Here is a 16,787-nt window from a genome sequence, read left to right on the forward strand (position 1 = left end):
TAAGGGCTTTTGTTTTGCCATGGCAACCGAAAACGTTTTTGACATCATGATTTGGAATATTTCCCATTGAAAATAACATGGGAATCTGAAGGATTTTAAGGGTCCCCCCCCCCTGTGAAACCTTTAAAGAAATGAAAAAAATTAAAAATTTCAAAAACGTTAAAAAACATTTAAATTGATTTTAAAAATTTAATTTAATCAAGTTTAAGTGCAGTTTGGTCAATTGTTATTTTCAATGGGAAAAATTCCAAATCACGATGTCAAAAACGTTTTCGGTTGCCATGGCAAAACGAAAGCCCATCGCAACTTTTCCCATGCAGGTTTTTCAAGTTACATGGAGGTGTACATTATACCCGAGTTTGAACAAAATCGGTGATTATCACCTCGGGTCGTCTCCTTGTAAGTATTTGGGATTTCCAACAATTCATTCAGAAAATACCTAGTAAATTCTGAATATCTACTGAGGATTGTTGCCAGCACTGCCACTTATAACCACTATAGTTCATAATTATCTAATGAATCCAAATTAAATTTCCAATACTTTTTGACAAAAAATTAGGCAAAGATTTTATTCCTTTTACATCATAGTTTTCTACAAAACCTTGTAGTGAGAGCACATGATTACAAAAAAATACCCGAATTGTTCGGAATTAACATACAGATCTGAAAATTGATGTACACATTCCTCTAACTATACTCTCGACTACCTAATTTTTATTTTAAAGAAAAACCTACTGGAAAAAAGTTTATAAGCTTGTGGCTTAGGACGCCCACATCTTCGTATGAAATGTGTTTTTAAAATATATATTCTAAATTGCGCGGCATTTCCCAACTTTACAAATAAAAAATGTTTAATTGCATGTAGCTCGGGTCCCTTACCAAAAAATAAGTTGGCTAAAAAATATTTAAACTTGGTTTTAAGTAGGTTTTAAGTTGGTATTTGAGACAAATACCTACTTAAAACCTACTTAAAACCTACTTAAAACCTACTTAAAACCAACTAGAAGTAGACTTAAAACCAACTCTGATTTTGCTTAATGGAGGCAACTTAAAACCAACTTAAAACCAACTTGAAACTTGCTTAATAAAGACTACTTAAAACCAACTTAAAACTTACTTAAAACTTACTTAATAAAGACAACTTAAAGCCAACTTGAAACTTACTTAGTAAAGACAACAACATGTTTAGTGGGTGGCCTACCACCAGGGTATTTGCACTGCAGGCAAGTCAATATAAAGGCGGACTGACAGAAGCAAACCTAGGCCTTTAAACCACTTAACAACTACTAAAATATACATATACATACTCCCTTTAAAACTATATATTAAGGGGGGCGCAAAAGCGGCTAAATACCTCGGGCGCCATTTTCTCTCGCTACGCCTCTGCTGGAACAACACTAGTCAAAAGCATGAAATGTGCCTGAAATATTCTGTTAAAGAGCGACCCTTGGACGGATCGTTACAAAGTACCCTCGTAGGTTCTTAGAAATATAAATACGTTCTTTGCATATTTGGACGAGCGTAGTTATTTAGTAGAAAAATATTCGTCAAAACATTTTAAACCTTCTCGCGATACAAGCACAAACTTAAAGCCAACTTAAAACCAACTTAAAACCAACTTAAAAATAATATGAAATTTTCCGACCACTTAAAACCAACTAATTACCAACTTAGAAAAAATAAGAATTTTCCAGCCTACTTAAAACCTACTTAAAACCAACTTATTACCCCTTTAACTAGTTTCTTGAAATATGCTGGCAACTTGAGCCTACTTAAAACCAACTTAATATCAACTAAAATGTGTAAACCAACTAAAAGCCAACTAAAAACCAACTTATTTTTTGGTAAGGGTATAATATCCCAGCCTTATTATTCTGAATAGGAAATTTTACTTGTTGCCCACTTTGGTACTCATTTCCAGGATTCGTAATTTTTGTTTATTTTCTAATTGTATTTGTAGATACCTTTGACCCGTGTTTCCCCCCCTTTTTTTTAAATATTTTGCATTTTCTTGTTGGAATTTTCATTGATGCTTTTTTCCTTACAGTTTGATTTCATTTATAAATGTATTATTATCTTTGGGTATGTCAGTACGCAAGACACAATTAGCTTAACAGACAACCCTTACCAAAAAATAAGTGGTCTAAGAACTATTTCAGTTGCTTTTAAGTTTGTATTTGAGACAAATACCAACTAAAAACCTGCTTAAAAACAACTTAAAACCAACTAAAAACTTACTTAAAATGTTACTTAATAAAGACCACTTAAAACCCACTAAATACCAACTTAAAGAAAAAGGCATTTTCCCACCAACTTAAAACCAACTTATTACCAACTTAACTAGTTTACTGAAATATGCTGACCACTTAAAACCAACTTAATATCAACTTATTTTTTGGTAAGGGATCTAATTTTTCATTCTGAATTTGTTTCTAATCTTTGGCACTTACTCAAACAATTTGGCAATCTCAAATCAAATAAATTTTTAACGTAATGACAACAAGTGAATTGTTGTCAATTTATCGAGCAGGTTAGGCAAAATACTTCTTATTTTTAGCTCTGATTCCATAAAGGTTCAAATCAAGTAGTGAATCATTATAAAATTTAAAAGCTTATTTAACAACAGGCATAAATTTTAGATACAAACTTACTACCAGGTGCATGCAATATCTAAAAAGAGTAGAGGGAGGCTCTCTGTAGTAGATAGAAAGCTATTAAGTGAAAATCTAGCTTTCTTTGGTGACAGTAAGTTTACTATAGAAAAAAAATGACAGACATGCAAAATGGCCCTAATCATGTAAAAACTAAATAAGAAAGCATATCACATGAACATGTATAACCATCACAAAAAGTGACAAAAATTCCCTTACCAAAAAATAAGTTGGCTAAAAAATATTTAAACTTGGTTTTAAGTTGGTATTTGAGACAAATACCAACTTAAAACCTACTTAAAACCTACTTAAAACCAACTAGAAGTAGACTTAAAACCAACTCTGATTTTGCTTAATGGAGGCAACTTAAAACCAACTTGAAACTTGCTTAATAAAGACTACTTAAAACCAACTTAAAACTTACTTAATAAAGACAACTTAAAGCCAACTTGAAACTTACTTAGTAAAGACAACAACATGTTTAGTGGGTGGCCTACCACCAGGGTATTTGCACTGCAGGCAAGTCAATATAAAGGCGGACTGACAGAAGCAAACCTAGGCCTTTAAACCACTTAACAACTACTAAAATATACATATACATACTCCCTTTAAAACTATATATTAAGGGGGGCGCAAAAGCGGCTAAATACCCCGGGCGCCATTTTCTCTCGCTACGCCTCTGCTGGAACAACACTAGTCACAAGCATGAAATGTGCCTGAAATATTCTGTTAAAGAGCGACCCTTGGACGGATCGTTACAAAGTACCCTCGTAAGCTCTTAGAAATATAAATACGTTCTTTGCATATTTGGACGAGCGTAGTTATTTAGTAGAAAAATATTCGTCAAAACATTTTAAACCTTCTCGCGATACAAGCACAAACTTAAAGCCAACTTAAAACCAACTAATTACCAATTTAGAAAAAATAAGAATTTTCCAGCCTACTTAAAACCTACTTAAAACCAACTTATTACCCCTTTAACTAGTTTCTTGAAATATGCTGGCAACTTGAGCCTACTTAAAACCAACTTAATATCAACTAAAATGTGTAAACCAACTAAAAGCCAACTAAAAACCAACTTATTTTTTGGTAAGGGGTGGTAAAGGTGGTAAAGTTATGATTTTTTTTACGGTGATACATGTCATAGTAATACTTAAAACCTGATACGGAACCATATAGATATATTTTTTTACATCCCTTACCAAAAAATAAGTTGGTTTTTAGTTGGTATTTAGTTGGTATTCACATAATAGGTTGATATTAAGTTGGTTTTAAGTGGTCAGCATATTTCAGTAAACTAGTTAAGTTGGTGGGAAAATGCCTTTTTCTTTAAGTTGGTATTTAGTTGGTTTTTAGTGGTCAGAAAATTACATATTTGTAAGTTGGTTTTAAGTAGGTATTTAATTGGTTTTAAGTTGGTATTTGTCTCAAATACCAACTTAAAGTATTTCCTAGACCATTTTTTTTTGGTAAGGGAATTGACATTTTTTACAATTTTACCTTTTTGGTAAAGTTATTAATTTTTTTACAGTTACACCTGTCATAGTACTTCTTAAAACCTGATATGGAACCACATCTAGATATTTTTTTACTTGACTTTTTTATTTAAATAAATAAATATCTTGACGTGGTTGTAAGTAGTACTATGACACGTATAAATTCATAACTTTACCACCTTTACCACCTAAGCCACACTTGATTTACCATTTTTCCCTATAGAGAAAAAGGTTAAATCGTTAAAAACGTCAAGTAAAAAAAAATCTCGATGCGGTTCCATATCAGATTTAAGAAGTACTATGACCATCACCGTAAAAAAATTATAACTTTCCCCCCGACGTTATGCACGATTTATTATTTTTCCCTATGGAGAAAAAGGTAAAATCGCAAAAAACGTCAAGTAAAAAACATATCTCGATGTGGTTCCATATCAGGCTTTACGTAGTACTATGACACGCATCACCATAAAAAATTTAAAACTTTACCACCTGAGCTACACACGATTAACCATTTCTGTTGAGTATAATATTAATTTGTCTTTGATTAAAGAGTTTAGGTTTTGTTCGGTTAATGTTTATCAGATGACACATGATAAGATAAGATAAGATTTGTTTTTTGGGTGGGCCATGTGACCTTATTTTGTGGAAGGGTTTTTTGTTGTCTGGTCTGGCAGACAAGTGCTTATCAGAGAGATTGTTATTGGAATGGCGAGGTAACTAGTTTTTGAAATGATGCCTCTTAGCTTAGTTCGTTTAGTCTTCTGTAAATAATGTATATAACTTTTAACTTATTTACTAAACGTGTTCTAACCTCTACTTGGCCTCGTTTTTGTCCCAACAATTTCTTATTCGTTAAGTTGTGAAGATGTGGTGCAACTTAGAATACGTAATTTGAAAAACACTCACAAACAAAGATGCGCACGTCCTCGGAACAAGTGGGTTGTTTGCTTAAAAACTTTTTCCAGTAGGTTTTTTTGAAAAATAAAATTTAAGTAGTCGAGAGTATAGTTCTAAGCATGTGTATATAAATTTTCAGAGCTGTATACCAATTCCGAACAATTTATCACCATGCGCTCTCACTATTGATACGCAAAGTGAAAGACAATTATTAGCTCATACACTTAACTAAACAGATGGTGAAACAAAATCTTGAACAATACCTACCAAATTGATTCTTGTTCTCTACTGTCAAATAGTTCCTTTTCAAGATTTCTTAATCGAATCTGAATAAAAAATACTTAAATTGAATAACAAGTAATTCTACGATGAAAAATAGGGGAAATAAGTTCATATACTTTGGTTTATCTAACTTCCGAATGTATTAAAAGTCATTAGAAAATAGTAGCTTGGAAAAGTTCCAGAACAAAAATACATAACTTACTTCAATTTTGGCACGATCTTCGGTAAGTTTTTGGATCGCTAGATCTTTAGCATTGACGTTCTCACTATACTTTGCTTCCTGTTGAATTGCTTCAGCTTTGAGCTGCAACAGCTCTTCAGACAGATCTTCGACTAATTTTTTTTGTTCAAGTTCAGTATTGTAAACCTGATAATAAATCACTTTCAAGTTAAATGATTTGCATATACAGGGTGTCCACTAAAAAATGAACCAGGGCGAGTATCTGAAAATCGGTTTTATTTACGAATTGGAAATTTCCAGGTCACATAATGTGTAGGGGGAACACCTACTATGAAAATGTCGATGACCTTGAACCATATCTTCAAGGTCATCCAAAAATTATCTCGAGTGTTAGAAAGTTGGTTCCAGTTAGAAAAGTATTCCCTGTCACGTTTTAGGTCTAACTAGCTTTGACCCGGTCGGGTTAGGCCAATAGGTAGTCGAGAAAATTGTTACTAAAATCACAAAGGTCGTAAAAGGGAAAATTGAAAGAAAGCGCTAATAACTTGAAAACCAGTCGTGTTACATTATTATAAGTTATTTATAATATAGCAGTTTTTCTGGATATTGAGGGAGCCTTTGATAATGTCTCAAGCGCAGTTATACTTAAGGCTGCGAAAAGATTTGGTATCAATGACACATTATGCCTTTGGATCAAATCTATGTTAACCGACCAGAAAGTGACATCCTCCTTGCTGGGTGACTCCCTTATGGTCTCCACCAGTCGTGGTTGCCCACAGGGGGGGGAAAGTGTTCTCTCCCCTTCTTTGGTGCCTGGTGGTCGATGAGCTTGTTCGGAGGTTGAACAGGGGAGGATGCCGCTGTTTCGGTTACGCTTATGATATTGCTATCATCATTACTGGGAAATTCCCGGTAACAGTGAAGGACGTAATGAGGAGGGCTCTAGCATCAGTTGAGATCTGGTGCAGGGAGGTCAACCTCATGGTTAATCCTAATAAAACTGTCATGGTTCCTTTTACTCGTAAAAGGATAAAAGGCATGTTCGAGGGTATTTGGAAAGGACCTAGTGGAGAGCACCGAGGTGAAGTACCTCGGGGTCATCCTGGATAGCAAGCTAACATGGAAGCCACACCTTGACAATATAGTCAAGAAGGGAAAAATGTTATTTTGGAGAACTAGAAGTACAGTTAGCTTCTCTGGAAATTCTCCTGAATATGCTTCCTCTCCACCTTTTTATTGAGGAAGCTGCCTTTTTAGGTGCCTATAGGCTTAACCAAAATGGCTGGTGGAAAGCTAATAATTGGGAGCATAGCCACACCAAGCTTTATCGAGATATTTCCAATCAGATGCCGACTATGACAATGGGTTCTGATATGATGGTTACTAAATTTCAATTTAGTAAACCTTTTGAGGTCAACTTCCCCTAGCCGTAGTATTCTTTCTAAACTGGTTCTTAGCTGCTTAGATTTCCTCTGTGCTCTTGGGTTGCACAATAAAGTTCAACTTTGTTGGGTACCTGGGCATAAGGGGCATCTTGGGAACGAAAGGGCCGACGCCTTGGCCAAGGAGGGTGCAAGGGCTGGGTTCATTGGACCAGAACCTGCTCTCCCCATCTCCCGGGGACTTGTACGCGGCCTGATCTCCAAGTTTAGGTCAGATTGTCAACTCAGACAATGGCCTGAGATTGAGGGTCAAAGGCAGGCCAAAGAGTTTACTCTTGGCCCTTCTAGGGAGAGAGCCAGAGAATTACTCTCGCTCTCTAGGGCTAGTATTAGGATTGTTATTGGCCTACTTACAGGCCACTGCCATCTGAACAGACATTTAACTCTCATTGGGGTCAGTGATGACCCGATTTGCAGAGCTTGTCTAGCTGAGGAGGAAACTGCCTCACTGGGTACTCTGTAGCTGCAATTACTATGCAGCCCAGAGATTTGAGCATTGGGGTCTCTAACATCACGGCCAGGCAGATTTTAAGCTTTGTGTCAGCAATAGGACTTACTTAAGTCGCCCAGTTTGGGGATGCACAATGGACCTTAGGTCGAAGTGTTTTGGCTTGCCACTCCACTCAATAATAATAATAATAATAATAATATTATAAGTTATTTCTCAAGGTCATTTTCGAATGTCCTTGAAGACATGGTTCAAAGCTACTTTGACGAGAATGTGGTGATACGCATTGTTCTAAGACATGGTTCAAGGTCATCGACATTTTCATAGTAGGTATTCCCCCTACACGCTCTATGCGACCTGAAAATTTCAAATTCGTACCTAAAACAGATTTTGAGATATTCACCCTCGTTCATTTTGAGTGGACACCCTGTACATTAAAGTTTCACTAGATTCATACATTTTTTTAATTTCTAACTGTCAACAAATGGTTTTGGATATATTGGAAGAATTAGTGTTCAGTCTTTTTTAAATTATTTATTAGTTTAGTTTATTTGAACTTATTTTGAATTTATCAGTTTAAACATTTGGAGGGAATATAACCTCTAGTATTCCAGACAGCCTTCTGGCTATCAAATTTAAGGAGCTGCTTTATGTTTTGTTGTGATGGTAATCTTAAAATGTTTTGGGTCTTCTGACTTAGGCCTAGGATGGCGTTGGCAAAATTGCACTACAGCGGCCTCATGTAATTTCGTGGAGAATGTAGCACTTGACGCGTAGATTACGAAACAATTTTTTTTGGGCCGCAAATGATAATTAAATTAACTTAATTTTAAAAATTTTGTAATTTTAGGGAATTACCGTTTTTTTGTATTTTTTGTGGTGGAGAATGTAGCACTTGACGCGTAGATTACGAAACTATTTTTTGGGCCGCAAATTATAATTAAATTAATTAACTTAATTTTAAAAATTTAGTAATTACCGTGTTTTTTTATTTTTTTTGTGGCGGAGAATGTAGCACTTGACGCGTAGATTACTAAACCAATTTTTTTGCGGCCGCAAATGATAATTTTTTAATCATCTTAACTTTTAAAAAAGGCGTCATTTTAGGAGTTTAGTAACGTTTTTCTAATACTAAACTCCCCGTATTGGCGCCTGACGCACTTTGAGATTCCCCGTATTGGGGCCTGACGGCGCCGCGCACCCGCTTCGCTCAAGCGCTAGGGCCGCGCAGCGCCTCCCCAACCCCATACTAAAAAAAGCGATGGGCCATCTATAACGCGACCTAGAGGACAGTACCAAGCCTTACGCATCAAGTATATATTTTTAATCTCAACCAGAAAAAAGTGGCCCAAAAATAGAAAACACCTAGAAAATGAACAAAAACTGTAATAGATTTGATAACGTACGGGAATATCACTTTGTGGCCCAAAAATACAAAACACCGAGAAAATGGACAAAAACTGTAATTGATTTTATGAAAAATGTAATATCACCTGGAATTCATTAGGACACAGAAACTGTGGTGTCGGCGAACACACGACGGAAATAAGTACAACGAAACACGTGAAAATGCCCAAAAATTAGAAATTTAAAATTACATTAAAAAATTAAATAATCATTTGCGGCCAAAATAAAAATTACCCTCGGCATCTACGTGACAAGGTCTATCAGGCGCAACCAAAATTAATATAAAATTCAATGAAAATGAGAAATTTTTAAAATTAAAAAAATTAAATTAAACAATTAAATACTCATTTGCGGCCAAAATAAAAAATACCATCGGCATCTACGTGACAAGGTCTATCAGGCGCAACCAAAATTAATATAAAATTCAATGAAAATGATAAACTTTTAAAATTAAAAAAATTAAGTTAAACAATTAAATAATCATTTGCGGCCAAAATAAAAAATACCCTCGTCATCTACGTGATAAGGTCTATCAGGCGCAACCAAAATTAATATAAAATTCGATGAGGCCGCTGTAGTGAGGGCGTTTGTTTGCTATATGTGAGGCGGTCAAAATGGCTGTCTCACTGGCCGAACGTTGTTTCGCAAAGCGCACTTTTGTCCGGGGCTGGTTGTTTTGGTGGCCGCTGTAGTGCTTAAGGCGGAGCAGCGGGGTACAAATACATATACTTATGTAGTGCACTTCACCCTGAAACGGCTATTTCAGGATATTCCTATCAGTTAGAAACTGGTTTACATAGGAGTCCGCGTTATTAATTTAAATTAAATCTAAAATTCAAAACCAAAGAAAGGATAAAATACTACAATTTTGTCACCAATTTTCAATTATATAATTTTATAGGTCTTTTTTTTAAATATTAAAAGAGTTCTGACTTTTTAGCACTGCTTCTAGTGAGTTCCATAACCTTATACCGTTTACTCTTATGCTTTTATTACTAAATGAATTAAGGTAACTCTGAGTATTAAAGTTAATATTAGTGTTTCTTGTGACGTACTTATGGTTTTGATTGAGGGACGAGTTGAATATTTCTAAGGCATATCTGGGGCATTTTTTGTTATGGATTTTGTACATTAGTAGTAAGGTGTGGTAGTTCGCTCTTTGCTGTAAGCTCATCCAACTTAGCTCCTTTCTTGCTTCTGATGCAGAAGATCTTGGGGGTATATGTAGTATAGCTCTGGCTCCATTATTTTGCAAGGTTTGTAGTTTTGTAGGGGCCGCTAGTTTAGAGTGACGAAGAAAGCACTTGGCTTGGCGCAAGACTATTCCCGTATATATAGGAGCCCCCTAGCTAGATAAAGGAGACTAGCAGAAACGTAGCCGAAGATAAAAGTCGTGATGAAGAATAGCTCCGTGGCAGCCGTAAGAGTATGAACCAATAAACTATGATATATAACTATCAAAGCATCTTCCCTAAACAAATAAATATAAGACGTGTAATCTCTCCAGAAGTTGCAGTAAACGGTAAGGAGAGTTTATTACAGTTTCTTCAGATTTGTTTTGGGTGCGGCGTTGTAAAATATATCACCATAGTCAAACATTGATTGCACCAAGGCATTATACAAGATACAGAGGGTTTCTCGGTTGAGGCTTGATATATATGGTTTAAATAGCCAGAACTTTTGTTTTACTTTGGTGAATGTATAGTCAATGTGGCAAGACCATTTAAGCTCATCATCAAAGATTAGACCCAGGTATTTAAATGTACTAACCCTCTGAATTTCCATTTTCGGCAGCTCCGTTATAATTGATGCTATTTGTTTTTTGGCCTAATTTGGTGAGAAGATCACAAAGCAGATTTTTTGATGTTGAGGTGTAATCCTTTAGAAAGTAATACATTACGCAACATGAGGATATCATTCTCAAGATTACCTATTGCATTATCTAGGTTTTTATCTGAATTGAGCAGAGTGCTATCGTCAGCGTATTCAATTAGCTTTGATGTAATTAAGGCTTTGTGGTTATCACTAGTGTATAGGTTAAAGAGAAGCGGTCCGAGCACACTACCCTGGGGAACTCCGGTTTTGACCAATAGTGGTTTAGAGGTGTTCCCATTGACTGATACTACTTGCGTTCGTTCACTAAGATAGGAGATAAACCAATCCAGTGATGCATTTTCTAGACCAATCCTCTTTAATATTTCAATTAAAGTGTTGTGTTTGACACTATCAAATGCTTTGGACATGTCGAGGAATGATACTACGACATATTTGTCAGCTTCGAGTTGCTGTATGATGCGCTCATGTAAATTCAGGGTACATGTCATTGTAGAATGGTCTGGGAGAAAGCCGGATTGCATGTGGTAGAATATGTCGTTATTGTGGGTCAGGACTGGAGCTATAATAATTGACACTGGAAGTCCGTCGGTGCCTGTGGCCTGACTGTTGGGAAGTGATTTTAAGTGATTGAACACTGTTTTGGTGCTTACCTCCTGGAAATAGAATTTAGAGTTGCTGGTCTCAGTTAATGCCAGTGGATCTTGATGACACCCTAATAGATTGGGTGCTTGACGATTAGTGAAGTACTCATTTAGGCAGGATGGGATGTCCGATGGATTATTTATTAGGACGCCATTGACTTCTAGGGCAGTTAGTGAGTTGGTTTTTGGTTTTATAAGCGTTCTCAGTACTTTCCACATATTTCTCGTGTTACACTAACCATTTTGTTGTTTCTTAAAATAGTTAGTTTTTTCAGCTTTGATTAAACTAGTAACTCTATTTCGCAGGCCGCGGTATAGCCTTGTCAAGACGGGGTTTTTATGCGACTTCCTTTTAATCATGTCGCGGGTGTGCATCAGGTGTTTAATATCGTTGGTGATCCAAGGGGATGTAGTGATCGACTTACGTTTGTGGATAATGGGTGCATACGTGTCCAGGTGTTTAAGGATGATTGTTTCTAATTGCCCTACTCCATGGTCAATGTTGACCATTTGGAAATTACTTAGAGTTTTGGTTAAAGATCCTATAAACTTGTCTATATTCATCCTTCGGTAGTCCGAGGGCATTTCTTTTTTCTGGTGACGTAAATCATGTCATGGTCTGAGGCACCGAAGGATACTACACCACTTGATGTAATTCTAGCGGGGTTGGAGGCATAGATACAATAATAATAATAATAATAATAATAATATGGTCTTTATTAAGGGATATCCCTTTCAGCAAAGCTGATTTTCAAGGGGGTCTCGGTATACAAAGCCTGTAGGTAACAAGACATAATTAAAACAATAAATTAATTAAGTCCTACATTGTATGCGGATTAAAAATTAAATTAATTAGTTAACACCGTTTTCGTGGATGGAATTCTTGAATTCACGAGTATTAGTAATAGTGCCTCTGCATTTGATCGATAGTGTACGTAGGTTAGTCTCTAGACTTTCAACATGGAAGGTGTTCTGACATCCTCTTGTGTAGTGGGTATGAAGTGAAGCAGGTATTCGAAAGAGTTCGGTAATATAGTCAGGAGTTCGAGCAATTGTAACGAGGTGCATAAAGATTGCCATGTGGTTGTCTCGTCGCAGTTTGAGAGGGAGAACTGATATACTGTTACGAGCAGTGGTAGCAGAGGAACGCCTTGGTTGACTAAGAATGGACTTACAGATAGCATTTTGTTGAGTTTGAAGTTTGTCAAGTTTTGTAGCAGTTGCCGCACCGTAGAGAATATCCCCGTAGTCGAGTAGGGGCTGTATAATTGAGTTGTAAAGCATCGTGAGTGTAAGAGTATCAAGATTTGGTCGAAGAGATCTGATGATCCAGGATCGTTTATTAACTTTTTCATACGTATTGATGATGTGCTGACCCCATGTCAGATTTTCATCAAGTTCCAGTCCAAGATATTTAAATGATTTCACACGCTGCATTTTTGAGTTAGGAAGAGTGTCATAATTTTCTAAGCCTTTGGTTGTTTTTTTGTGAAATAGCATGAAAAAAGTTTTTGAATGATTTAAGACCTGCTTCCGCTGGAGTAGATAGTTTTGCAGGTTGAGGGTATAGAATAGCGATAAGATTCTGTGGGTTGGGGCTGGAGGAGAGCATTGCCTGGTCATCAGCATATAACATGAGGAGACCCTCCTCGGTGATTGCAAGATGGGCTTCGTTGATATAAATTGAGAAAAGGAGGGGGCCCAGGATACTTCCCTGAGGTACTCCATACCTGGTAGGTAGGCTTGTAGATGAGTGGTTGCCGATATCAACCTTTTGCGTTCTGCCTCTGAGATACGTATTGACCCATGAGAGAGCGTCATCAGCGAAGTCCAATAGTTTAAGGTCTTTTAATAGGATTGAATGATCGACAGTGTCGAACGCTTTCCGGAGGTCTATGAATACCACACCAACTATGTGTCCGTAGGATAGCCTAGAGATTATGGTTTCTAGTAGAAAGGCGGCACAAGTGATTGTGGAGTGGCCAGGTCGAAAGCCGGATTGGTATTTGTACAGGTATTTGTTTGTAGTTAGGTACGGTATTAGCTGGTCATGCGCAGCCCATTCCAGGGTCATAGAAGCACAAGGTGCGATTGTAATTGGTCGGTAGTTGTCTGGATTAGTGGGGTCCCTGCTCTTGTAGATAGGGATAACACGTCCACATTTCCATTCTTCAGGGTAAGTAGAAGTAGAGAAAGAGTGATTTATAATGGTTTGTAAGTATGGTGCAAGGACAGGGCCGTTTGCCTTTAGGATTTTAGGTGGAATCAGGTCAGGGCCAGAGGCCTTCTTTGAGTAAATACGTTTTAATAGCTTTACCATTGAAGGCAGGTATATTTCAGAAAAAGAGAATCTTTCTGTCAAGAGATTACGCGTAGTAGTCGATCTGATAGAGACGCGATTAAAATTAGCTGGTAGATGTTCATTTAGACATTTTTCGGCAGCTTCAGTAAAATGGGTGTTTAAGGCATTGGCAATATTCACGGTGTCATGATAAGAGGTTCCATTGTGATCAGTGATTACAGTAAGGAGGGTATTTGGTTTGTTTTTAACATACTGTCGCAAACAATTCCAGGTTCCAGAGATATTACCTTTATTTTCCGTGAGTTTTTTCTTAAAGAAAGACTTCTTTGAGTTACGTAAGTGTGTAGTCACTGCATTTCGAAGGTTTTTGTACATTTGAATATAAGTGTTGTCGCTATTTGGTTTAATCCTATGACTGTGATGGTTACGTAGGTACATAAGTTGTTTGGCTGTGTCATCAATCCATGGAGGAAGTCCTATATGTATGCGGATAGATCTAATAGGTGCATGTTTATCAAGAATGTTGCTAATAGCCGCTTGAAAGTTCCAGCATAGGGATTTCGAGTTGTTATGCAAGTGTATTTTCCTGACACAGTAGATAAGGTGATGATCAGAAGCTCCGTGGGCAATGACACCACTATCGATAATTCGTAGGGGGTGACTGACATAGATGTGGTCAATCAAAATACCAGAGGATGGCCGAGTAATATCACAATTAATTGCTTTAGAGTAGTCATGGTAGAGCAGAGGGCTTTGGTATTACTTGTTTTGCGATGGGCAAGGAGATTACAATTAAAGTCTCTTATAATTATAATTTCATTTTTTACGGAGTCAGTAATTGAAGTAAGGTGCAAGTTCAGTTCTTGAAAGGATAGAATGTTGAGATCTGGAGGACAATAACAGACACACCTGGCATGGGACGAAACCTTCTTTCGGTACGATTAATGGATGAAGCTCGTTACTCTGGGTCATTCCAAGATTCAAAGTTCAAGACATTTTTTCCTGATGGTGACTTAGCATTTGAAGCAAAGTTAACGAAAGATAATTTTTACAATATTAATGTGAAAGTTCAACAGGAATCCACAGAGGGAAGTCCTCAAATATCGTCATATAATTCTATAAGTCCACACAATGTCAAATTAAGCGGCATTGAATTATGGCACCGGAGAATGGGTCATGTGAATGAAGCAGACTTAAAATATATGGCCACTCATGAAATGCTAAATGGATTGAGTCCATTAGAGGCAAAGCTTGACACGTGCCTTCCTTGCAAGTTGTCCAAGAGTACGAGACAACCGTATAAGAAGACTGCCGGAATAAGAAGTGCTGAACTACTTGATTTGGTACATTCGGATGTTTGGGGGCCATCACCAGTTACTACTCCAGGGGGAGCCAAGTATTTCATTACCTTTATTGATGACAAAAGTCAATTGACAACTGTATTTACCATGAGCAAGAAAAGTGAGGCCATAGATTGCTTCATGAGGTACAAAGCATCTGTAGAGACAAACAGGAAGAAAACTTAAATCTGTACGTACAGACAACAGTATTGAATATTGTTCTCAGTATTTTGAAAACATCTGTAATAAAGAAGGCATTAAGCATGAGAGTACATATGTTTATTCTCCCACCATGAATGGGGTTGCTGAGAGAACTAATCGTACACTGTTGAATATTGTCCGAACGATGATGGAAGATGCTAAATTACATACAAATCTATGGGGTGAATTAATTCAAACGGCAGCTTATTTACGAAATCGATTACGAAAGGCACAGTTAGACAAAGTACCACTTGAATATTGGATGCGTCATAAGCCAAGTGCCAAACACCTCAAACGCATTGGTAGCCTAGCATTTGTTCATATACCGGCTCAACGAAGGAGAAACAAATTTCAGAATCGTGCCAAATTGGGGGTCCTAGTAGGATATGCCGTGTATACTCGAGGCTATAGGATATGGTATCCGAAGGAAGGGAAAGTGATAGAAACCAAGCATGTCACTTTTGATGAAGATAAGCTGGGCGTAAATAAATATCAAGTTCCTGCAGGTAACATTGAATTACTGCAGTGGAATGATGATGATGAAGAAGTAGAAAATGATCTACAGATTATTGACGAACTACCGGGAGCTTCCAAAGACAATGAAGATCTAATACAGGCTGATGAAATAATAATAATAATAATAATAATAATAGATTTATTCATTGGATCATCATATGGGTCATTCCATGACAAAACGCCTGCCACAGAACACCCGACCCCTTTCGATTTTGCCCAAATTTTGTATACAGGGTTTTTTGGGCTTAGGAAAACGATTTTGACAGTTTCATAACGATCGGTTCAGCCGTTTACGAGATACAGCATACGCGTTTTTTCAAAAGTACGCCTTGACCCCCTAAATGTTTTCTACTATATCTTAAGACATAATTATCGCAAAATCACATGTAATACCTCATTTTAAAGACAATGCGCACCCTAATATGAATATTTAATCAGAGTTGTCATTTGACGTAAATGTCATTAAAATCTGGGCCTTTAAATAATTTGACCTTTGACCTTGCCCAGACACCTCAGTCGTAGGTCAACGATTTTAGCATTTTTAAAATTCCCACTATCGAATACATAATAATCACTCAAAATCTCAAAGTAATATTTGTAGTTTTCGAGATATTAATTTTTGAAATTTACCCCTCAAATTAATGAAAATGCTATTTTATACACGAAACTAGTTGACCTACTAAATAAATTAAAAATATTATTATTTTGGTAATTTTGAGTTTAGAATATCAAATACATTAATTCTTAAATTAAGTTGAGTTATTTACATATTATTTTTAGTTTTGCATGTTATCTGTAGACAGAAGACATCACTAAATTGCTTGTCCTTAGTATAGTCTGGCGTTCAATATTATTGTAGCGTATCTTACTGCACCCTAAAATGGAAATGTGCTAGATATCTCAAGAAAACCCAATATTGCTCTTAGTCATATCGATTACGTTTTTAATAACGTAAAAATGTTTTAATATCTTTTTAATATATAATAGTTATAATTGAGTAGTTAAATATATTAACAGCGATAATTGAGTAGCGAAATAGAATTTATTTAACTGTATATTCTCGAACAAAGCCCTGAAATGGATCGAAATTGTTCGTTTTGGAGAGACAGTAGTAAATGTCATTTGCAAACACTTTCGAAAACAGTTG

At 36.4% G+C, this 16,787-nt stretch overlaps 1 protein-coding gene across 3 annotated transcripts in view; it reads right to left on the reverse strand.

Annotated features, from left to right (window-relative positions):
- Positions 1–16,787, reverse strand: part of LOC149939563 (protein phosphatase 1 regulatory subunit 21) — a 74,240-nt gene that overhangs the window by 21,782 nt on the left and 35,671 nt on the right. For all 3 annotated transcript variants that reach the window (XM_090180074.1, XM_090180073.1, XM_090180072.1), the window contains 2 exons: positions 5,529–5,693; positions 5,312–5,370 (listed from right to left, as the gene is read on the reverse strand). In XM_090180074.1, coding sequence (XP_090036200.1) covers positions 5,312–5,370; positions 5,529–5,693 — 224 coding nt within the window. The remainder of the gene's footprint in view (positions 1–5,311; positions 5,371–5,528; positions 5,694–16,787) is intronic.

This window comes from Leiobunum rupestre, chromosome 6, assembly GCF_980474605.1.
Source record: "Leiobunum rupestre chromosome 6, qqLeiRupe1.1.hap1, whole genome shotgun sequence".
NCBI lineage: Eukaryota > Metazoa > Arthropoda > Arachnida > Opiliones > Sclerosomatidae > Leiobunum > Leiobunum rupestre.